The sequence below is a fragment of the Euprymna scolopes genome, chromosome 18, assembly GCF_053919585.1.
Source record: "Euprymna scolopes isolate OS-2025 chromosome 18, ASM5391958v1, whole genome shotgun sequence".
NCBI classification, from domain to species: Eukaryota; Metazoa; Mollusca; class Cephalopoda; order Sepiida; family Sepiolidae; genus Euprymna; species Euprymna scolopes.
In genome coordinates, this window is record NC_136499.1 from 59,662,173 (window position 1) to 59,688,604 (window position 26,432).

Genomic DNA, 26,432 nt, shown 5'->3' on the forward strand with positions numbered 1-26,432 from the left:
CCAGGACACTTTGACATTGTAATCATACTTTTTGAAACATTTATTATTGAATGTAAAGTTTAATTTCTATGGAAAATTTGCTAAAATCTAGTGAACCTGGAAATAGAAATATTTGTGAAACTGATTTTTACAAAATTAAAGAAATGCCTAACTTTTATGTATTGGACAATGAATAATTTAAAGTTGGTTTACTAATTTCTTTCCCATGAAATTACAGCAATTTACAAAATGTCATTCATTATTTATTAATGTTTCAATAATAGTGCTTAAAATTGGTTTTATTTAAATAAATGAATTATGATAGTTACAAATGTTAAAATGTTAACTATAAACTGTTTTCTTGAAGTGCTAAATGATTTTTAAGCTAATGAAATCTTTTCATATAAAGGTTAATTTTTATTTTCATATTATTTTTCTTTTGAATTGAATAATGACTGTTTTGTGTGTGATTCTCTTTACTTCCATCTATTTGTTACTGTTGTCTTTGATTCGGGATATGTTTTTGCACACATCCATGAACGCGTCCCATCTTTTTTCACTTGTCAGTTGAAACTGGTGTGAATCAATCCAGACACGGGGAGATGACACTGGAAGGATATACATTTGCCCTAGATGTAACAAAACAAGCACCTAAAGCTGGTGAGGGTTCAAACAGGCTTCTTTCTTGAAAAAAAACTTTCTTTCTTTTTGTTTATAAAAATATTCTTGTAATGTATTTAACATTGGGCCTTATTTTAAATTGCATGAACACCTTTTCATATTATTACATGAAACAAAAAAAAAGTGATTCTAAAGAACTATTTGGGAGAATGATTGTTAATATTTTATCTAAATTTATCAAATTTAAGTTTTCTTTCTTTTCATCTTCTAATTGATTACATGAGTATGCATGCATGCCTGTTTATCACTGAGTCCATTTGTATGCTTTACAGTATAGTGCTTTATTCTTTCCATTATATTATATATTATTTATTCTGACCAAATATTAATACTATGAAAAACATAAAGAGCCTGATTTATAGATATTTTAATAAGGCATGACTTATTTTGACATATTAAATCTCTGAATCCCTATACTCTCTTAATATTAGGAAAACGAGACACTATAGTAGAAATGTTACAGTGATAAAGTACTAATAGATTTGCCTAAGAATTAGAATAAAAGATTATCACCTGATCAACAACTATTAGCAGAAATTATTGTATTTTGCTTTATTTATTTATTTTTTGTAGAGGAGGGGGTAATAAATTAATATGAGTTGATGCACCTACTATGATTTGACAAATGCTACACAATAGGCCAGTACAAAAAATTAGTCATTGATAAGTTTAATTATCTTATTTATTTAATAGATGAAGAATACAGGATTAAACTAAAAATTAAAGACAAAAACAAAATGATAAACAGTATCCAATTTTTAAAAAGTTCTATTATGCTGTGGAAAATAATCATATTACCATTTATTTATATAAAATCTCTTATTAAAACATGTTTTTAAAATAAAATAGTTTTAAAACTAATTTAAAGGGAGATAATTCACTTAATTCTATTATTTGGAAAAAATTTCTAATGAATTCTCTGCTCTAAAATTTTTGTTATTGAATTTATTTAATTTCTTCAGCTTATCAAATTTTGGAATTGCCTAAGAAAAATTTCTGTTCATTTTCTTTTTTATGAGACAAGTCCAGCTTAATATATAAGTTTATCATGATCATTTACATTACAAACTATGATGACATTGTGAAATTTCAAATTATGAAATTCTAATTATACAATTAAAATCCCAAAAATCAATATTAACAAACAAAAAAAAGTAACCCACAATTGTTATTTATTAATCTTTTGTTCATACTTTAATTCTTTTGCCTTTTTCGGGATACTTTTATAATGGTTAAAATATTTTGTAATTCGATGTAAAAAAATATCCTTTCTTTGGCACTTATTTACTGTAAAATTGAATGTAACTAATTTGTTTCATGTTTTTGTATATATTCTTATAATAAAAAAAATTATTATTTTACCTTTTTAAAATATTTTACCATTTCTTCGACTCTATGAATTAATTTTTTGTATAAGTACTTTTTACTTTTTTTAAATGCTTGTAAATTATAGATTAAAGCAAAACTATTAAGCAAAATTAAATATTAATGTTAAAAAATGTTAAAACAAATATTTCATTTTACTGTGATTCTTTTTAAATAAGTTAATTGCTTTTTTGTTTTGATTAAATATTTCTATGAAAATTTTCTTAGTAAATGCTAGAAATTTTGTGAAAACTAAATTTTTACAATTAAAATAAAGTGAAGAAAAAGTTTTAAAAAACATTTATTTCAGAAAAAGGCGATTTGTTTTTCTACGAATCAAAGATTCCAAATTGAGAAAGAACATTAATAACTGCAAAGCAAATTAGTTTAATTTTATTGTAATTTTAAATTATTAATTTTTTAATAAAATTGTTTATTTTTTAGCTAAACATTCTTATAAAAATATTTTGAGTAATTTTTTTCATTAAAATTAAAACCTAAAAAAAAAAAAGAAAATACACTTTTAAGTATAAGGCTTTTTTTGAGACTTTGAAAATATCACCACTAATAACATTTTTATTTCTTTTGCTATCAATAAAAAACAAAACAAAACAGGTTTTCACATAATAATAAATGAAGTTTTTATGAGCTGAATTCTTTTTGCTGTAGGGAATCCACATTATATCTGCAATGTGTAGGAACATTATGCAAGTGTTTTGGCTTTTAATCACAATAAAGCAGTACATCTTTCAACAATTGTTGGATAACTTACTTTAAAATGTTAATAAAAATGTGTTCGAATACAGATGGACAATTTTAAAAATCAAATTTTCTATTTTGCTTGAAATAGCAAGTTTCTTCAAAAATTTAATTATTATGATGCCAAGCTTTATTTAATAGGAGAAAAATTGGAGCACAATAGTTAGGATTTGACTGCTTTGAAAATCTATATTAAAATATCTGGACATGAACACTGATAAATATATTACAATTGTAACCATAGGGAACAGCTGAAGAATGCATATATATTTTTTATATAGTTTTCAACAGTTAATTTTACTAGTGTATTCATATTTCCAGTATATCAGAACCAGTTGTAGGAAATTTTTAAATTTAGTTTTATAGTAAGAAATGAAAAAGAGTCAAAATTAAAGATGCATACAAAAATAATTCAGTTATATATAATAGTTATAAGGTGTTCATTTTAATATTATAGCCTTATATAAATTATGATCTTTATCATCATCCTAACATGTATAGGTATGTAAGTCACAAATATTTTGTTAATGAGTCCAATCTGTGATTTCTCATATTTTCTTGTATCCTACTGCACCACATTTATCCTAAAAGTTGTTTTATATATATATATATATATATATATATTATATATATATTATATATATATATATTATATATATAATATATTATATATATAATATATTATATATATAATATATTATATATATATATTATATATATATATATATATATATATATATATATATATATATATATATAATATATATACATGTGTATGGGTGTGTGTTTGTGTGGGGTAAATTTCGAAATTAATTAACCAATTGTTATGAATTTTGGTATGCAGCTGCTAGGCCTAAGAGTGTGTAATGTGGCTTATATTTAGTGAATGAGGGTTTGAAATGCTTATTACAGATTTTTGTAACTTTAAAATTATCATAAACCCTTTTCTACACATACTAGTAGATCTTTTTTGTTTAATTAAAAAGTTTACTTAGTTTTGGTATAGTAAGTTGCTGAAGAAAAATGGAAAAGTGATTTGGGGGCCAATTTCTAATGCTTAGCCCATTGTTGTGTATTCTGTTAGTGTTCTATGTAAAGTAATAATTGTAGATTTAAATACAATTACTTTAAAACTTCTGCGATTCCTCTCTTCATAGTTTTGGGCAACTAAATGTACATTTTTCTAATAAAATTGTAGTAATATTACTTGAATTTTTTATGGTAACATTGAATTATTTAATTTCTTTGAATTGCAATCTCATTTTTTTTCATTTGAAAAATAAATTTGAATTATATAAAATATGAACCATACTATTTTTAGATAGGATTTTCAAGTTTTTAGGCATCTTTCGTTTATTAAATTGTTAGGTGAAAGTACACAAGTGTTACAAAATGCTCTCCCCATCCTTCAGTCAGCCAAGCAAAAAAATGGATTCTTATGCAGGCATAAGTACTCATTTTTTTATTTTTTTTTGCTTGGCTGACTGAAGAGTATTTGTTTTGCTAAAGTTTTTAAAACAATACAATATTCTAGTCTTGGTGAACCAGAGTATAAAATATAAATCAATGTAAATTTTATTTTCTATTGAATTTCTAATGTTAAATCCAAAATTCTTAGGCTTAAAATGAAGGTATTTGCCAAAATTCTATAAACAGCTTATTTAATGAAAAAATACAGTCATTGAATGTGTAAATAATTTAAGTTTACAAATATACTTCCATTTATTTTGCAGTAAAAATGTTGATGTCAAATGTTTATATAAATGAATGGATTTTTTTTTTTTTAATTCTTGGAAAATGTTACTTTTATTTTTTTATTTTTATTTTTTTTATTATTACATTTTCATCCCAAACATTTTGATGCAGGGAGCTACTATCAGGGACATAAGCTACAGGGGTACTATGTGAGGAGTTGGGCAGCAAGATGTCGGTTCATGTTACACTTGAACTTCTGCATGTCAGTACAGTTGATGAAACAGAAACCCGGAAGGGAATTCCAAAGAAACTACTGGAGTAGAAGGCTCTCTTACATCTAGGGATCTCTACTGTGAAGGGGTGGGATTTAGCTGCTTGTCAGGTTTTTCGGGGGTATTTGTATCGAGGGGGTACAAGTGCTGGTAGTTCATCGGAGCATTCACCATTAAAGTACTTATAGAACAGGCAGAAGGATGCTACATTTCGTCGATGGGACAGAGGCTGAAGCTTAGATGACAGTTCAGGACTTATCAGGTTGGTGACTCTCTTTTGTACCTTGTCTAGGAGCAAGAGACTAGTAGCAGATGCACCAGCCCAGATATGACAACAATACTACATACATGGGCGAATGGTGGCCTTATAGAGGTACAAGATACGTTCGGACGTTAGTAGCTTTCTAGCACGGTAGAGAGAAACTACCTTCTTTGCAGCAGTCCTGGCAATGCTTTCAATGTAATAGTTCCAACTCATGTTTACTGTGAACGTTAGGCCGAGGAGTTTAAAAGATGTACTTTCAGATAAAGAGTCTTTGTCCATTGCTATTGGTGGTAGAGATGGTTTCTTGTAATTATTGAAGGAAACTAGTCTTGGCAGATGTGACCATCCATTTTTGTCCATATTCCACTACAGATTGGAGGTCATCCTCTAGTGCTTCTGCCATTTCTTTAGATATGTGTTCATTTGTTTTCCTGTCATGTCTGTTATAGAGCGTGGTGTCATCAGCATATATACCCATCTCACAGACAATTTTGTCAGGGAGGTCATTTATGAATATTAGGAATAATAGAGGTCCAAGGCACTCCCGCATTTATATCATATTATTTGAATGTACAACTGTCGAGGACAACCTGGATTTTTCTCTTATCTAAGAAAGATTTCATTATGTTAAGTATTCTTCCAGTGATACCGTATGATTTGATTTTCCTGAGAAGACCTTCATGCCATACCCTGTCATAATCTTAGATATATCTAGAGCTACCACTCTACCCTCCCCTGCTTTGTCCAGTGACTGGTATATACGTTGAGATTACAGTTAGAATGTCTGCTGTGGAACGGGCTTGCCTAAATCCATATTGTTGGTCGGTCAGAAGTTTAGCATCTGTAAGGTGATGGACTAGAGCTTGGTTAATTATAGACTCAAATATTTTGGCAAAAAGTGGGAGGAGGCTAATGGGGTGATAATTTACAGGGCCAGTTCTTTCGCCAGAATGCTTGAAAACTGGTACCACAGAAGCAGTTTTCCAGCAGGCAGGAAAGCAAGATTCATTAAGGCATTTGTTGTAAAGTTTGGAGAGAACTGGAGCTACTTCGGCAGAGCCGGAATGAGATCAGGTCCACATGCTTTTGAAGTGTCAAGATTTTTTATGATAGCATGCATCTGAGAAGGGGTGATTTTCAGATTGTCTAGTGTGGCGTGAGTCCACAAAGGAAAGTCAGGGAGGGGGTGGTTAGCAGGGTCCAGTATGGAGTTGGAGGCAAACCGACTGGCAAGCATGTTAGCCTTCTCGGTTGCTGAGCAAACAACCTCATGATTGTTGGATAGTGGGGGAATTGTTGATTGCCCATTATTTACTACACTGTTGCAGATTTTCCAGAAGTCACGAGTTCCTAATTTCTGTGCTTCGATGCGTTTTTTGGTGGATTCAGTAAATTCTTTCTTAGCTGTCGCTATTTCTTTCTTACAGTTACTTCTGGCTTCTATATACTTCTGTCTGTTTAAACTGGACTTATGTCGATTAGATTTGTGGTACACATGCTGCCTTTGCGCAATGGCAGCTGCACAAGTAGAAGTAAACCATTGGGGAGAGTGGGGCTTGCTATAAAATTTCCACATGGGAACATGTGCTCCAGTTGCCATTTTGAACCATTCAGTGGTCTCATTTGCGCACCGTTCAGCAGGAAGTGAAAAGATATTTCGCCATGGGGCATCTCTGATGAGATCTCTGATGATTTCCCAGTCAGCCTTTTTATAATATCTCATTGTTTTGAGCAATGGCTCTTCAGTTTTGGTTCTAGAGTTTAGGGCGATTTCAACCATTATCACTGCATGATCAGCGTTCCCAAGATGGCTGTGGGTTTTCGTAACACAATCATCAGGAACTGTTGTCAGAAACAGATCTAGAATTGATGCGTATTGTTCTTGCTGGTCTGGGAAATGGGTTGGAAACGTAACCATCTGTGATAGGGAATGAGATATAGAGAAGCTATGTGTTGTGCTACCAGCTGCATCTGTGTAAGTAGAAAATCCAAGCCAGTTGCTGTGGTGGACATTGAAATCACCAAATACCTGCACTTGTGTGCTAGTGTCGAGGGAGAGTGCTGTATCTATGCTGTCAGAGACTTTTTTTTATTAGGGTACAGTCCTGGGTTGAGGGAGAGCAGTAGAGAAAATAGAAGTAACTAATATTATGTTGCATGTTAAGTCTAAAGCACATAAAGCCTTGATCGTCCGATTCTAGTTTTGTTTCTCTAGTCCAGGGGAGGGTGTTTCGAATATAGACTACAAGCTCGTGCATATGACTGTCAGAATCCTTACGGCAGAGTGGGAGATATCCGGACATGTTAAAGTAGTTAGAGGGGATGGAGGAGTATAGGTTAGTCTCACTTAGTGCTAAGATATCCGGGACGTTTGTTAGGAGAAATGCTTCAACATCATTTAAATTAGTTCTAAGCCCACAGATGTTCGTAAATGCAAGCCTCAAGGCAATTTGGTTTTGTTTGAGTTTTGTCCTGGTTTAAGCGTAATTTTAGATTTTACTGTCATGTTTTTTTTTTTAAATAGTTTCAGTTTAGGTAAGGGGTGCTGAACAAGTGGTTATGCAAAATACCAGACATGCAACACAAGTAGACCATCAGTTGACCTTCCATCTATTAGGATTGTGGCCTCAGGAAAGCCCACCAAGGATGAGTGCAGGGCCCCTTTCCATGCGCGACATGGCACTACAAACATCCCAATATTATTCAACTGTTGATGGAGCAGCCGCTCTAAGCGCTAGCAAAGCGTTAGGGCTCCTGTACTACCAGTTGGGAACAGCAGCCAGGAACTGTCAATCCGGTACCCTCAACCCATCAGATGATGGTCAACCCAATCTACTTGCACTAGCATTATGTCATTCAGGCACTCCCAAGTGCCCAGTTTGGAGGGATGGGATGTGTCAGGAGTGGGGAAAATGGCGTTCATTGCCCTAGTCAGGAAACAAGATCGACCACTAAGTGTTTCTGTCGAATCCCTGTGATTTGACCTCTATGCCTGGCTAATAGGCAAAGAAAGAGTATGGAAGCCGGGCAATAGATAGTGCCTATCTACTCCTTAAGCAGTTTAAGTTTGCGGACCGGTAATTTGTTTGAGTCACCAGCTCTAGGAAGGCTGTCATCCAAGACTGAAGAGGCCTCCCTTCCCTTAGGTTTAGCTTCAGTTTTCCTTCTCTTAGACGGATGACCTGGGAAGATTTACGGGTCCATCAGCACCGAGAGGGTTTACCACGCGCCTGGGTTCTAATCCAGGTATTTCTGCGACCCCCGCATAAGTAGTTAATGTTACTGGGTTAGTTTGTAAAGGTTATATATCGACTGAAAAATTACACTTCTCAAAATGATTAAGGGGCATTGCTATTTAATGGTTACTGGAGGAGAGGGTGAGTAAAAGTTCATATAGTGGAAGCAGCTATATTTGCAATAGGTTTGTTGGAAGGAGTTAATATATAGTTTAATATCTTTCCTTTAAATTTGTAATTAATTTTTTTATGCTGGCTTAGAAATAGGATAACGCATTACAGAGTGGTTTGATATTAAGAATTAACTAAAAATTTTGTTGCCCAAGCTCTGGATATTTTAGATGACAGGAGGGTTAAGATGTATATTCAATGTCGATACAAGTAATGTCATTTTTTATATGAAGTACAATACAGTGCAGATATAATTGGAAGAAAATTATAAGCTAGGGCGTATTTAGTATGTATAATAAAGTAAATAGATATATATGGGTAGATTTCCAGTAGATGCGAATATATGGAAGTTGTAGGTATTAAATATGTTTCCACTTCTAATGTAGATATCTTCTGCTTTCGTTTAAGAACCAGAAAGTTGTGTTTTGCATTACAGAGTATCGGTTCAGTTTTTGTATTTATCATTGTAAAACTAAGGAAGAGACAACTATTGCTATGTAATGTAAATAGCTGTAAATCTAAGTACAGACTATAGCTAGTAGGTATCTACCTGGATAAGAATAAGTTAATGCATGCCTTAGAGGTAGAAATGTATAGATGTTTAGTGATAATAACTTCCAATCGGTCTGCATGCGAATGTTAAGGGCTGAGAGCTAAGGACCCCCTCCAAAGGCTTGTGTAATGTATGAGTGTTGGTGGCATCTTGGTGAGTAGAGCAGATTGTTAGTTTTCAGGAGAGGATTAAACTTACAGAATACAGTAGAATTAATTATTAGAATTTAAAGTGTCAAGTAAAGTTTAGTTGGAGGAAAATTTTTTTTTTTTTTTTTAAATTTAACATGCAAATTTTATTCATGCAAATTATTCACATGTATACTTAAATAACTGGATTCTAGCTGAGCATATTTATTTTCATACATGATTAGGTTTGTAAAAAAATACATTTAATTTTGACTACAAACACATTCATCCACGATTTTTATGATAATCTCTTTTAAACTTTTCAATAGGTTTTCTATGTGAAATACATATGTAAGTTTATCTTTATCTCTATTGTGATCTGACTTGTTCTTCCATTAGTATTGTCGCATTTTAGAAATAAATCCCTTTTGTATTTACTTGTATTACTGTTCAAAATACTTGTATCTAATATACATTGCATAGAATATTTAAAATAACAAGCTGTGCGTGTGTGGTCCCCTTCTTGTGCTGCATGTGAAATAACGCCACAAAAAATAGTGAAGAAATGATGAATGTGAGAAGTGTGAAGGGCCAACGTTGCCTTCACATTTTTGCCAAGTTTCAGAAAAATCTAATGGATGGAGCAAAAGTTATGGGGTAAAAAGTGTCATCTTTTTGCAATTTTGGGGCATTTGTGACCCCTTTTGAGCTCCTGGGAATGCCGAATCCCAGTGAAAATGGACAAACAATGCAGCTTCATGCTTAAGACATGTATATTTGAATTCAGCACCATGGAAAACTGCTATATAGGTATACATATCAAGTTCTTGAGTAATATGAAAGAAGAACTCTAAAAGGGCAGGTTTTTTTTAACCCTGAAAGTCCCAGAGGGATACGAATCAGAATTTTGCCAGGGTCACCCATACTGAATTTATATTAAGAAGAATAGCCTTCACATTTTGGCAAATCTAATGGATGGATCAAACGCTATTATACAAAAAGTGACATTTGGGCATTTTTTACCTTTTTTGAGTCCCTGGGGATACAAAATCCCAGTGTAAATGGATAACAGTGCAGTTTCAGGTTTTAACATATTTATATTTGAGTTGACCACCGTAAAAAACCATTATATAGTCAGACATATCAAGTTTTTGTTGAGAAATATGAAAAAAGAGCCACAAAGAGGCATTTTTAGCACTGAAAGTCTCTGGGGACGCGAACCAGAATTTTGCCAGGATCATCCATACTGATTAAGAACAATGGGCTCCACATTTTTGCCAAGTTTAAAAAAAAATCTAATGAATGGATCAAAAGTTATGGGACAAAATGTGTCATTTTGGGCCATTTTGAGGCATTTTTGACCTCTTTTGAGCCCCTGGATATGCAACAGGAATTTTTGTAAAAAAAATTTTTTTACTGTGCACATCTATTTAATGAAATAGTGGCAAAATTTCAGGAAAAACTAATGGACGGTTATCTGGCAATAGTCCGGACTAACAGACGCACGGATGCCACTGAAAACATAGGTCCGTCTTCGATAAATCGGGGGACCAATAACATTAGTTGATTATGTATCATTTTGTATGGAATAGATAATTTTCTTGAACTTTTTAGTTTCATTCATTAAATTCCTATTGCAAAATGTTCACTTATATTGCAAATATGTAGAATTGTCTTACATTAGGTTGACAAGCAGAAGGATATAAGACTAAAGGTTTTATGAAAATACTAGCAGGAAGGCCCAACATTGCCTAGGATTAAATAAGAAAATCTATTATATCCTTTTTTTTTCTAAAATATAACATCATACTACTATTTTTATCCATATTTTAAAAAATATTTTATAGGATCCAAGGGTATACTTATTGAAATACTTTTTAGTTGATTTATTATCTTTAACCCTCTTAAGACACACCCAGCATTTCTTCCCCTCTCCGAAAATGAATGGAGACTCCTGTGTACTCTTACTCCTAGCCTTGAACCCCATATTACCGTTTCTGTTGTAATTTTTTTGTTTCTATAATTACCAAATTATAAATGAAATAAACTAAAACGTTGCATTTTTTATTATGGATGCTTGATGTAACCAAACGTAGATCCCATAATATGATGAAAATGAAATATACTTATCCAAGTATATATAAATAATGATGAGGGTCCATCTCTAAAACCCTAGGAGGAGTTTGTTAACAAGCAGACAGGAACAGCAACTTTATATATAGAAATGTGTGTGTTTTTCTATTTGATATTGAGAATACTCTTTATAATTTAACAGAAGACTTTAAAGAAATGCAGAATAAAAAGTCATCCAGTTAAAGTAAACTTCTGATTCCATCATCTACAAGTGATTCAGATTTCGATTGGTATGATTTGGTAACTTCTACTTTCTGGATATTTATAAAATAAAATGTTCCACTTTTTCTGAAACAAGTTAGCTAATGCAAAATCTGTTATAAGTTAAACGAAGCTTTGCCCTCCTTTGACTGAGTGACAGTCATTAGTAAAGCCTTCTTATATGAGTTAGAAAACAAAATTATTTGGAAAATAAATCCCCAAGTATTTTCATTAATCTCTGATTCTCAATACTATATTAGTAATACTTACTAATAAGTCAAAAAAAAATATCCCAATCATATCATCACTCTAATATTGGAAAATTTTCTCCTTGCTTCATTGCATATTATTTTTATATATGGCCTTACCTATAACATACAATTGTTTCTTGTGCAGTTTCTGGTTTAATACCTCTATTGAGTTTAGTAAAGTATGAATTATTTTAAATAGATAAAAATATCAAAGCCACAAATTTAGTGAACTGTGAATACTTTTGAATAAATTATATTTATCTTCTTCTACTAGAAAGGTTCCCATAAATATGAAAAAGATGTTTTTGATGTCAGAATATCTTATTTTTTTCTATTGAGATTACAAACCGTCTCACAAACCATTCTTTATTGAAAAAAAATTGGATCAATACTTTTGTGGAGTTTCTCAAAAGAAAAACCAAGTGAAGGTGTCAACATTTTATTATGACTTCTACTATTTACAAACATGTTACAATGCCGAGTCATCTTAGCCAGAAGTAACTAATGTTTTTGTAGCTGATGTAACCCATGAACGTACATCCAGTGTTTTGTCAGCCTATGTAAGCTCTGTGCATACATACATTATAAATTTCATATCTAACATCAAGTTTAATTTAGGTCTTCTTATGAATTAAACTGGAAGAACATTGCAAATTTAATATTTAAAATTGGATCAATAAGTCAAGTGAATACATGTCAGATTCTATAGTCAGAGACTCTAGAATTTGTTCTGGCAAGTTCAAGTTCTTGTGAATCTATTGTGGTTATGAGAAAAGTATGACTGTGTGTTTCCCCCATGCTATTGGTAAAATAACAACTTGCATTTAATTAATTGAATACATATGAATTGCTTACAATAGATATCATATTTTAGCATTAAATAACTTAATAAGGGTTGATGTGCCATGAAACAAAAAAAAAAGTCAGTGAGTAAAATTCAGTTAACTGAATGAAGAGAAAGAAAAGCTTTATTAGGTGTTTACAAACGAAAGGAATAGGACAATTCTGTAAATTCATAAAAGAAAAAGTATGCCATACATGCATCTAAAATAGGCTAAATAAAATAGTAGCTAAACATTTATGCTAAAACAACAATGAACAAATGAAAACTTGGTGCAATAATATTCAATTTGGTTTTATCTATTACTTATAGAGATTTAATTCAGTGGGAGGAGTGTTTGTAGTATCTGTTTTATTTTTTTTTGTTATGCTATCCTCACAGTCTTTATCTATCTCTTAATGGGGGTGGGGGTCGTAGTGTAGTATCTGTTCTATTCTAATGATACTATGTTCCCAGAGATTACCTTCTCCTTTGGGGGAAGGGAACGATAGCTGGTTGCATATTTGTGCTAGTATTATTAATAACTTTATTTCAATAGTATTTCCTTAGTCAAATAATGAGAACTTTAATTGGAATCTCTCTGTTGAGACTATTGCATTATCTTCACTCAAACCCTTTGGGAAAGTTATGAATCTATTGGTCCTTACTTGAGTTATATATTAAATAGTAGCTTAAGCATTAGTAAGGCAACTAGTCTAGGAGAAATAAAACTCTGGAATAACATCAGTTGTAATAATTATGGCAGACTACTACCATTACCAATTTCTTTGAAAAAATTTCATGAAAACCATGAATACCTGTCCTCATTCATTTATTCATGGTTTTGAGAAAGAGACATTTATACTTTGAGAGGCAGTTATGAAGATGGCACTAAAATGAAAATAATCTTTGTGAATGAATTAATATGTGTTTACTGTTAATAAAATAGTTATTAAAATCATAAATGCTATACTGTAAAATAAAACAAAATTTTAAGATTCCTGTTTTAACACATAATTTAGTGTAAAATTGCATTCATTAAAATGCATTTTGCTTCATTCAAATACAAGTAAACCATTTTAACCTTTTATTAATAGTTGAAAAAGAAAAAGAATGAATTACTTTATGATCCTTCAAAATTTAAAGGGAATTTGGAAGTTTTTAAGCTGTCAAATATAGTCATTTTTGGTTTTAAAGTCCTCATGGATTAAAAGATTGAAAGTTTAGGAAGCTATTTATGTTCAATAATTTCATAGAGATTAACATAACAAAATTAGTAATAAGTCTATAAAAATTTGGTTGAATTAATAATTTGAATGACTAAATAATACTGATAATTACAGTAAAAAAGATTCCTGGGTAATGTCAGGTACAGCTAGTAGGCAATAAAACTTAAGAGTTGCTAATGACTATTAAGTGTGTTAATTATTATCATCATTATTATTCTAAAAAAAATTTTTTTTCATTATATTTACTATTTATTTAAATTTAAAATGAGATTTAATATAATGATCAGAAAATAGTTTTAAAAGTGTATATTTAAAAGCTGATGACAATTTTATATAGGTATTAAGGATCTACTAAATTAGTAGGGTCCATTTTAATAGAAAACTTTTTTCAATTTCTTTCTCTGTAGACATCCGGCCATACAAGTGTAAGTTCTGTGATTATTATGCACGTACCAACAGTCAATTAAAAGTGCATATGATGCGACATCAGGGTAAGTTTTTATGTTTTTTTTTCTTTACAAAGATATTGTTTTATAATCAGGAATATTGTTTCAAAACATGAGCATAAATTTAGACTGTTCTTTTCACCATTGCTATTTATTTTGTTCACCTATATTTAGTCCATGTTCAATACAGATTTCTTTGCCTTTACTGTTCATTGACTACAATGTTTTTCTCTTATGCAAATATGACTAACATGGATTATTTGTAATTATGCATGCTGATGTTTCCTACATACTTGAAAAAAATCAGTATATATTGAATGTCAGTACATAAAAAAACACCAGCATATATAGAATGTAATGGGAAACACCAGCAAATAGCAGATATAAGTACATCAGAAACATCAGCATATATCAAATGTAAGTAGATAGGAAACCTCAGCATATAATAAATGTTAGTAGATAAAAAATACCAGCATATATAGAATGTAAGTAGATAGATAAAAAAGTAGATAAAAAATACCAGCATATATAGAATGTAAGTAGATAGAAAACACCAGCGTATATAGAATGTAACTAGATAGGAAACACCAGCGTATATAGAATGTAACTAGATAGGAAACACCAGCGTATATAGAATGTAACTAGATAGGAAATACCAGCATACATCAAATGTAAGTAGAGAAAAAAACACTAGCATATATAGAATGTAAGTAGATAGGAAACAGCATATATCAAATGCAAGTAGATAGGAAACGCCAACATGTATTAAATGTTGGTAGGTAAAAAACATCAGTGTATATCAAATTTAAGTAAATAGGAAACACCAGCATATATTGAATGTATATACATAGGAAACATTAGCATATATCAAATGTAAGTACATAAAAACACCAGCGTATAGAGAATGTTAGTAAATATCAGCATATATCAGATGTTAGTAAATAAGAAACATCAGCATATATCAAATGTAAGTAAATAGGAAACACGGCATATATTGAATGTAAGTAGATAGGAAAAAATAAGCATATATTAGAGTGTTAGCTAATGTGCTGGAAGACCACAGTTCAATCTTCAGTCAAATCATACCAATTACTCAAAAAATGTTATCTGATGTCCTTTTGTTAAATATAAGATTACAATCAAGGTTAAGTGGAGCAATCCAGGGAAAGGAGTGGCACTCTCCCTACATCTTGGTATAGTGGCCAATGAAAATGTAACTTTCAGATTGTTCTCAACTATAGACAATTTATTTATATTAAGCATAAATTGTTGATTAATTTTACCTATAAGTACTGGAGATCAGTATTTAAGTTTGGGTAAAAGCCGGCATAATGAATCCTAATTTTTAAAGATTTCCAATTTCAAATCTAGAGGTTTGGTGAGCACAATTTCTCAACTCAGCATCTTGATAATTGGCACCTAAATATTTGAAGTTTCGATAATGATTTAAAAATAAAACAAAATACTGTTACCCAATAAATGCTACCCTGACATTTGTTTGTTATACATTTGTTTTTTTACAATTTTTTCATACCAATGTGTATTGTAAAACAAACCTAAAAATTCCTCTTGCACACCACTTGGATGTTGTTTCATTTTTTTGTTTACTTTTAGGTATTCGTGAATTCTGCTGTAAACTGTGCAATTACAAAGGTGTGACCCAGTCAGATCTGAACCGCCACATGAAATCACAAATCCACATGCTGAAGTCCAGAAACGAGTGTCCCCACTGTGGAGAAGGATTTGTTACTCCCAAGAACCTTGACAAACACGTTGAAGGAGGAAATTGCTTAGCAAAAAGATCGAAAGTCGAGCAACAGTAAATGATTTTAGTATTGTTCAATGATTTCCGGGTACCTCATTCTTTTGAGACCAAGTGACTGAAGCACATTTGTATGGTTGTCTCGTATTGTCCTTCTTGTCTGTCACATTTTGTGCATTTCCTCTTCATCTCTGCTCCCACTTGGTTGGTTAGAATTGTTGATGTAACAACAGATAAATTGTCTATTATTTGGGGAAGATGGACAGTTCATACATAACCGATATATATTTTTCTTTTGTCTTTATTCATTCAACTGCTAATACAGATCAATGCTGTTTGGCGGCTACTGTTGCACTCATCTAATTTTCCCACAAATGAATAACTATACCCATTTCTCATCTGTTGCTTAAGAAACTAGTTGCAATCGTCCGGTTTGTATTCCGTAATTGTGCATGGATAGACATGCTGTGTGTGTGTGTGTGTTTGTGTGTGTGTGTGCGTGTAAAAATTGTAATATTTCCAAACAAAACAGATGAATGAGTATGAGAATTTATTTGTATTATTTAGATATATATAATCAAATGCATATTTATTTCTGAATTCTTACTTAAACATCTTCCAAATTCTTTAAAAAAATATTTTAGAAATAAATCCTTCTGGTTGCTATAATTTCTTTTTGTTAATAACTTTTCTGTAAGGCATATGCTTTTATAATTCTATTTTTGAAATTTTTTATTTTACATTATGAAAAAAAAAAATCAATTTCCTTGCAGAATTTTTTTTTTTTTTCAAAGAAACAAACTTGTGAAAATGTTTGTAATTTTTTGTGCACATACATAAACATGTCAGTTTGGACATTTAACCTCTTCCCCATTATATTCTATTAATTATTCAAAATTGGCAGGTAAATAGTAAATGAATGGATTGATGGGCCTAAAGTCCTGTTGTATAAACCTTCTGAATCTCCATCTTGATAAAACTTGCCACCACCAGAAGATACTTAGCTGCTTACTAATCTTTCATATATCAATAAACTTACTTGGTAAGAATTTTACTTTTCAGATTTGTTTCTTATAAAAAAAAATGTTGTTATTACTTTTTTATATACATTTTTTATTATTATTTTAATTTTCAAATTTGTTGATAATTTTGTTAAAAAAAAAATATATTAACACACTTGTTCATATTAATATTATATCTATTCATTAAATTAACAAATAAGCCATCATTGTATGAGATCTGAAACTCTGATTTCTGGTGGTGTTAAGAAAAAAAAAAAAATGGAGGTTACCCCCTCACCCGTTTCCCATTCACCAAGAGTATAATTTACTGTTTGGCTCAGCGTCTTATTCTATATTAAACTATCTCAGGGCTTTTTAGTGCAGACTTGGATAGTAGTATCATCTTGTAGTCTTTCATGGTACTTGCACATCCATTCATCCACAGGGATAAAGACATGTACATTTTGTGAATGCTAGCTGTCATCTATGGTAGAGAGCTCAATTACTTTCATGTCTTTTGTTATACCAATAAAGCTGGAGCATCCTCAATTATCAGTTAGCACCATTGCAAATGTATAGAAATTATGCAAACATAAAATCACTCAGTTTCAAACAAAGAACAGTGCCTTAAGGCAAGTTCATTGCTAAATTAATTAAAAAAGACAACTATGATTAATCCAGATGACCCTTGCACCCAACAACACATACACGTGTGGAGGTTTTCTTTTTCTCAGGATATATTAATGAAACATTAGGTTTTAAAATTCATTAATAATCTCAATCAGTTTTTATTCCTCTTCACTAATTCCAATTTTTTCTGTATTTTGTATGGTAGAAGCATTGCTGTTCTCATTAAAAATGTTTTTTTTTTCTTTTAACTAAATACAGTCTGTATGCATGGAATTAATATTATCCACTGATAATATCTCTTAAATTGATCTCTTGACACTTCTAATTATAACATTTTAGGAAAAGGATACTCTTAGATGTCTCATTTCAGCTTTGTATCATGGTTTTAAGCTGAAAAGTTACAATGGGCAGGATGACAAAAACATTTATGATGACTCCATATATTTAGATGTGTGAATTTTTTTAATTGCTTTTTAACGACCGTGTATTTGAAATCCTAGTAAGAGGAAAGCAAATGTTCCTTCTTGTGAATCCCTCCAATTCATAATCATTATTCATTCTCAGTATCTCAGAGCTTGCAGACATTTTTGGGCCACATGTACTACAGTTATGATTCCAAACCATCATTGAGAAATAATTTGTCATTCATCCTCATTTTCAAGTTTAATGTTTTAATTTCGTATATTTATGCTTTTTTATACTTAGAATGTTTTTTTATAAATATATTTTCAAAGAAACTCCTAAGTCAATAATAATGAAAAAAAGATTTTGGAAAACTACAAAAAAAAAAGAAAAGAAAAAGGAAATAATCCCATCAAATAAACCAGCCAAAATATTGATTGTTCATGTTTCTCCTCCCTACAAAGTGCTTCAGTCATGTTCATTCACACATGCCCCAACATACACATATCCAGACACACATGCATATTTTCTTTCTTCAACTATGGTCAGAAGATGAAATTTATTAGGAGATGTTATGTTTTCTGAGATAACTTCTTTCTACCATATGAGATTTATGCCACCACCATCACCACCACCACCAACAGCAGCAGCAGCAGTAGTAGGATGTGCAACTAAGTCTTTCTTACAGTATTCATTACTTTTTGATTTCATAATTTATATACACCGCTGTCTCTTTGGACTTTTCTATATTTAAAAAATTAAGTTAATATCACATAAAATAAGTAAAAAGTAATTTTTCTAAATTCCTTTAACTTAGTTTTACTATATCATAAGTTATTTTTTACCATGTTTATCACTAATATTAAAAGCCAACAACAAAAGTATGTCTTGCATGCCTGCAACTGCTCTTGTGCATATGCTCAGGCATAGAGAGCAAAAACAAGAACAGATCCATTCTTAAGATGTGGTAATTCAATTTGTGTGTTTAACAATGAAGCTTCTATTTTGAACTTAAACTCACAGACCAAATGATAAATTATAGACTCATAATGATGTATGATCACATCTAAAAAGTGCTATTTCAAATTTAAGTGTAACTTATAAAGATACTTGTTTGTCATCTAAAATAAATCACTGATACAAACATATTTGTAAAAAAAAAAAAAGTCTACATTTTATTGAAGAATTCTATTTGATGCAATTTCGATTCTGTATCTGTGCATTGTAGTTAATATTCATCAGTAAATTATAATTTACAAAAAAAATGATAAACTATTGACTAAACATTCTACTCAAATGAAAATGTTAAAATTCTTTAGAAAGTGAAGACACAAAAATCTAAAATGTCTTAGAAATATGAAAGCAAATAGTTTAGATATATTTAATACTGTGTATGCTGTTTCCATTGATCTGTAAGATAAGAAATTGTTTGTCATTTGTAAATTGACCAAAAACTCTTTCTTTGTATGCCTCTTGATTATAGTTATTAATTTTCTCTCATTACCTAATTGAATTTTCAAAAAAATATTCTAAGAATATTATTTTAAGGATTATTTCATTTGACTGATGAAAAAAACCTTTTTTATATAATGTTTTGAAATGAAAAGTCTTAACTAAAATATTATAAATCATTTAGTAAGATGTAAATCTATGATTAATTTCAAGTTCTACTTTCTTTTAAAATATTTATTAAATAACAAGAAAAACATGAGTGAATATAAATGCAAATAATGCTTACATTAAAGGTGAGTTTATAAATGGCCTCTAAAAATGTCCTTAGAATTTGGCATATTTTTGTTTGAAATTTGACCAATTTTTGCTGAATTAAATATGTTTATCTTTTTCTTTTGTCTGTAAAAAGGAAAACTTTCTGATGTCATAAACAACCAATCTATTATCAAGACAAAAACTCCTCTGAAAAGTTGATTTCATTTTATATTTTTTACAAGTTCCATATTGCATGCAAATAACTGAAACTGTTGAGTTCCTAATATTTGTTTGATATTTTAGTTTCCATCTCATTTAATCTCTATTTGCAAAAGGGTTAGCAGAAGGGTACAAATAACTTCAATGTCATCATTTTTTATCACAAATTTCTTAAAATGCTTAAAGCATTCAAAATTTTACTGTTTAATTTCTTGTTTGATTACATTTGAATAATGCCCCTCTCTGCCTATTCAATTGTGGTTCTCATGGTTCGTACTCAACATTTCAGCTTTTCATTATGCCCATTTGCTTCAAATCTTCTGTACATTTGTACATTTGCGGACACTGTAAATTAGGCATGCTGAGCCATTATATTATAAGTGAGCCCTTCATTGAATAAAATAAAACTGACTTCATAATGGATATTAATAGAAATGAGTTAATATTCGGAAATCCCTCTTGCAAATCCTGTGGCAGGCAGGGATGGGAGGAATGTCTTGATAAACAGAAGATATGGTGATTTTTTTATGTTAACAATGTGCACATGTTTGAGTGTGTGTCCTACAATTAAATAAAACTGATTGTTTTCATACTAGTTACCAATCAGGCTCATGTTCTGTAGCAGTTTATTAAAATGAAAATTTTAAGTTTTCCTTTAAGTTTTATTCATTTTTTTTTTTTTGTAAATTACTTTCATTCTTTCTATTATATAAAAAAATTGTCTCTTTTTGAGAATTTTATTTAATATTCCTTTTTATTTGAATACCCTTCATAATTGTGTTTTTAAGTGCACTTAATCAGTTTTTACAGCTATCCCGCTCCTCCACCAAAATGAAAAAAAGCTGAATACATGTTTTTTTTTCTCAGATATCATTTGCACAAATATATTTCTAAATGCAACTCAATAAAATGAAAGTATTTTAATTACTTTTACTCCAAATTGCATTCACTCTTCTTGTCCTGGTTGGTAACTTTTTGAATACTTTCAAGTAACTTGTTATTGAAATATTTCTTTATGTGATAAGATTATGTTATTTTGAAGTTTGTAAACAAAAATGTCCAGCTGATGAAAGTTCAACTAGCTTGTATGAAAAATGGCTCAAATTTAAGAATTATATGAGAAAAATCTTTTCTACATTTTGTGAAAAAAATCAATATAAAATGTTAATTTTTTTTGAAAAGACTGTAAGAGCCACTTGTAATTTTTTCAAATGTTTTCAGTATGATGCAGTTGTTGAAAACGTTCCAGACTTGTTCTTAATTATATGGCTTTATGCCGATGTAGTAATTTCCCTTGAAGCTGATCTTTTAGTTGTGTAATCTGTCCTACTTCTGTGATAATATTATTTTTTCTCTCCCTTAACCAAGCAACATATTAATAAGTGTTGCTATTGTTCAAAGGATTTTTTTCAATCAATTTGATAAATTTGATATAATTTAAAAAAAAAAAAAAGCACACATTTTTGCAACTGTCCTTGCCCACATTGTTTTAGTATACTATTAAAGAAAGAAAAAAAGTGCGCACTTTGATTTCAGTAAATATTAAAGTGTGTTTCATGAGATTAGAAGCTGCTGATTTGCTGGTTATAAAGGCATATCTAATTCTCCTTACTTCCTCCCCGATTCTTATACAGAAATACACACAATCTTACAGATACTAAAATAAATTTTAAAAAATAACCGATTCTGACAATTTTTTTTTATGTTGGAATCTGTTTTTTCCTCCAGACTTGATTTCCTCATGTTCTTGGGTGTGTTTCCACACACACATAAAATTGCATGCATTCTAACACAGCAGACAATTACATGTGTAGAATTGTTATACAGTACAAGTTTTTTTTATATAGAGAGTTAAATGTGCTTTTTTAACAAAAAAAAACGTTTTTATACAAAAATTCACTCTGCTCATAGCTTCAGTGTTACATGTGTTTACGTATTGGACCAGTGATTAAAAAAAAACGGGTAATAGTGGCTAACACTGACTGTAGAAGAAATAGTTGCATCTTCATGGTTGATGGTGAACTTTTTGAAAATGGAAAGGGGAAAAAAAGGAAAAAAAACATGTGATAAAATGTGAAAAACAAACCCAATGTATTGCATCAAAAGAAGGTGGCTTTTATGCTTTTGAATTTAACCCAAAACAACAATAGATGACAAGCAATTACAGTGCATGAAGATAATGTTTAGCAACAGAGTATGATTGTTATGTATATAATTTATATGTTTATAATGTTTGTAATAATAATAGTATGTGTGATATATATTACACATATACATCCACACATGCACACATACATACATATACATACATATATAAACAGCACATTAAGTATTTTGTTTGATGTTTGGAAACGTTTCCAAAAATTTCTCTCCGTGCCAGATTAAGTGTAAGACAAAGAATTCTGTGTGTGCAGGCAGGAACTTTTAATTATTGTTCTCTCTCTCTCTCTCTCTCTCTCTCTCTCTCTCTCTCTCTCTCTCTCTCTCTCTCTCTCTCTCTCTCTACCTGATGTTGTGAAAAGAATGTTCCATAGTGAATGTTGGATTACATGGGTGCCAGTCACTCTCAGGGAAATTCTATCCATGGTCAGTGAGCTTTTCTCCAATTTTCATTTCAACAATTTTGCTTCACGTTTATTTTTAAAATTTCTTAATAGTTTTTCTGGGATAATTTTCATTGTTATATCTTATTTTTAGATCAAATTCGTAACATGCTAACATGTATGTTTATTGAGTCAATGAAATGAATAAAAATATTTGATAAAAATACTCAATGACTGAAACAGATTTTAATTATTTGGTCTTTTAAAAGGGTCATTCATTTCACATGTCAGTCTTTTTGACTACTTCTTCCATAAATTTACAAAGTATTTTAAATGAAGTAATGTTTGATATTTGTCACAGGAGGTGGATTTGTTGGAAGAAAAAAAATTTGTGTTTCCTAAATCTTTATTTGAATTGTTTGGTTATTTAATAATTTCTTTTTAACCATATCTATATTTGCATATTTGACAAGAGAATTGCTTGAATACATATTTCATTATCTTTTATCATCTGTTTCATCCAATCTTACTTTAAAATCACAAAAAATAGTTTGAATTTCATTTGATTTCTTTGTTAAATCTTTAATTGTTATCATTCTCCTTTATTTTTAGTGTTTATACATTCATCAAAGCCTTTATTTTCCTGTTAAACTTTGATAATTTTTTTGTTATCAAACAATTCAAGCTTAAAGCATCTGATTGCTTTCAAAATGCAAATAGTTTTTTTTTTAAACTGTTCTTCACTGAATGTTCTGCATCGATGTTACAGATTTGTGAGCAATTTGTAAAGTAACGAGATTATGAGGTTTTACATAATCTTTAATATAGCTTTGTGGTTTTTTTTCCATCTCTGGTTTATCATGACAAGTATTAATAATCACTTGTACTGAGGTTGTGCGCACACAATCCACCTAATGATGGAATCAAGAAAGCCACTTTCTTTAGCCCTTCACTATATATAATATATATATATATATATACTGCTTCAATCTGTTTCATCTTGCATACCTCTTGTCAGTTCTAAGATGTTAGAACTGTTATAAACAACACTGGAACATTTTTATTCTTGTAGATATTGAAACTAAATTCAGTTTCTAACAAAGTGACTATTGGGAAGGTTGTGAGGAGTGAATAAAAAGATAAATACTTTGAATTTATCTCTTTTTTTTTTAACTGATCCTGCCATTGTATGCAAATCCTTTTACCCATTTATTTACTAAACTAGAGAACTTGTTTGGTGAATTGGCTCACTTATTTTTATATTATTTGTCCTTAGAGTTAGAATATTATGTTGGTGTCATATCCTCATATTTGTAACCTGCTAGGGGAATGGCTGTGATTCTTATCAAACTGAACACAAATTTAACACTTGTCATACGTCCAATTTTTCAATGAACCTTGCAATCTCTCTCTTTCTTTCTCTCTACATGTAACTGATGTATTACAACTATTGCCAATATATTTGTTACTGAGAACCAATTGATGAATGACTATCTTAAAAGTTAAATGACTTTTCCATGTTTAATGATTCAAATAACGAAGAGTCCTGTTACTTATAAATCTTTTTACTTCTAAAAAATATTTGGATAAATTTGTAATGTAAATCAATCACAAGTTACATACTTGATGGGTTCAATAGAGATCTACATTTATGAATGCAAAGAAATCTTTCATTTTATGCAGTACTAAACCATTTCACAGTTATAACTTCTCATTAGAATATATCAAAAGATATATGACCAAAATCGGGTATTCTTATGATGTGTCCATTTAATTTGCATGTTCAGAAATAAAAATACGATTCAAACTAAAGTCTCATCAACCAACAGATAGACAAATCTTCTTACTGAGATGCATGGATGCATCTAAAAATGGGATTTCAGTTAAGGTTGACAGAATGACAAAATTGCTGTTTCAAACTGATAATTTTTGCATATTTACTGATCAAAAATTGTTCCAGTTTTGAAACTCCTTGCAACTAAGCAGTGTTACTTAATTTGGAGACCCTGCTGATAATGTGGATTAAAGCATAAGAATATATGTAAATTGATTTTTATAGAAATAATTAATATTGAAAGTAAAAGTCTTTTTTTAAATATAATAAATAAGGATATCTGTAAATTAACTTTCTTAATAAATATGTTTTACTTACATGTACTTTTTCAAAGAAAATGTTTTATTTACTGAAAGTAAAATATTTTCAAACTATACAGTAAAATAAATAAATGGATATGAAATTGGATGTATGTTTAAATAAATGAAAAACAAAATGAATGATAACTTAATATAGTCAAGAAATATAATTTTTTATATATAATAAGTTAAATAAAATAAACATAATTAAAAAGAAACGTGCATTTGTCCAAATGTAATTGAACTGCATAATAAATATGTAATAATAAATAAATCATAATAAATAAGGTAAAGGAATCTAATATAGCAGCAAGGGTCATAATAAAGTAAAAGAACATAATATTAACAGTTTTCAGATAAGTAAAAGAACCATAATTCAGTAGAATCTTTAAATTAAGTAACACCTTTACTTCTGGAATTTCAAAACCAGAACTGATTTGAATCAGTAAATATGCAAAATTACCTTAAAACTTAAGTGTGATAGACCAACTGACCAACATACGGACCGACAGAAGCTTTCATCTAAAGATGCTTGGATACATCTAAAAATGATTCTTTTTTATTAACATCCATTTTCTATAAGTAAAACTAAATGTGTTTGAAAATTGTAATTACATTTGTTTGCGTTACTTTGAAAATACAAAATCTAAGAATGTTTGACATTTACAATTTTAGAAGTTCAATTATCTCATGCAAAGCTTTATAACATTTTCTACAAAGGCCTACATTAAAAGCATTGTAAAATTATCTTTTGCTTCAGATCAGCCATTCATTTTTTTTTTTTTTTTTGTAACAAGATCAAGGGGAACATAAACAAATCTTTTTCATTCTTAATAAAATTAACAGGAAGACTTGGTGTTGCCTGTGGTTGAATAAGGAACCCTATGTCATTTTGCTATGTTTTATTCTTATTTTTTTAAATTTTATAGTATTCAATTTTGGAGATGTGTCAAAGGATGTACTCGGCATTGGGTAGGAGATGATGTAAATACAATGACATTAAAATATATTTCAGTAAATTTATAGCTTTTAACCCATTCCTGACACACCTGGTGTTTCACAGGAATGCACGAGAACCTCTGTGTACTCCTGATCCAAACTTTGAACTCCTTATTTATATTTTTATTTTTCATGTTCATAATTTTCAAGTTAAATGGGTCTTTTTTTTCTTTTTATGGATGTCAAACACAAATGCATATCCCATGATAATGCTGTACTCCCCTTTGGTCAAAATGAAATATACTTATCCAAAATGCCTGGGTAATGTAGTTTCAGAATATGTATGATTATGGTGGTCTGTCTTCAAAACAATAGGAGTCTGTGAATAAACAGACTGGAACTATAACTTTATATATATCTATTATAATGAAGAAATTTTGGTTGACGAGTGGAGAGAGTATGTAATTATGGTAATAGTCTGGCCTAAATAAAATTTATGACTTTCAATAGTGATATTAGTTTTTTTTTTTTCCCCAGTGTCTCTGAGAATTGGAAGTATTATTATTAGTGATTAACCAGCCTAATAGTTTGCATCATTTCAAATTCCTTTGCATCATTTAAGTGTTCAGTCAGTTACTTATATAGAATGATGCCATTGCGTGATGTTTTATTTTGTCCCTTTATGTTTCAGTTTCTATTTACTTGCCTCTCCATGAGGGTAAAGTTAGATAAAAAGGTCAATTTTTAATGTGGATAAAATCCAGCTCCCAAAAAAGGTCATCTGGATTGGAATAAAAAATAAATATTGCCTCAATCAAGAAGAACTTCTCCTTCACTGACTGAGAACGGAATAGACTTAGTGTAACATCAGAACAGATGCTACACTTTGTTCCTAGCCAAAAGGTCAATCCA

At 30.2% G+C, this 26,432-nt stretch overlaps 1 protein-coding gene and 1 long non-coding RNA gene across 17 annotated transcripts in view; one reads left to right on the forward strand and one right to left on the reverse strand.

Annotated features, from left to right (window-relative positions):
- The window catches only part of LOC145297628 (uncharacterized), a 187,892-nt gene extending 171,277 nt beyond the window's left edge, over positions 1 to 16,615 (forward strand). For 13 of the 15 annotated variants that reach the window (XM_080143714.1, XM_080143715.1, XM_080143724.1 and 10 more), the window contains 3 exons: positions 547 to 639; positions 14,146 to 14,229; positions 15,799 to 16,615. In XM_080143714.1, the coding sequence (XP_079999840.1) occupies positions 547 to 639; positions 14,146 to 14,229; positions 15,799 to 16,007 (386 nt within the window). In that variant the 3' untranslated portion in view covers positions 16,008 to 16,615. The remainder of the gene's footprint in view (positions 1 to 546; positions 640 to 14,145; positions 14,230 to 15,798) is intronic. The other 2 variants (XM_080143716.1, XM_080143718.1) reach the window with 1 other exon arrangement.
- The window catches only part of LOC145297629 (uncharacterized), a 178,008-nt gene that overhangs the window by 113,185 nt on the left and 38,391 nt on the right, over positions 1 to 26,432 (reverse strand). The window lies entirely within an intron of this gene.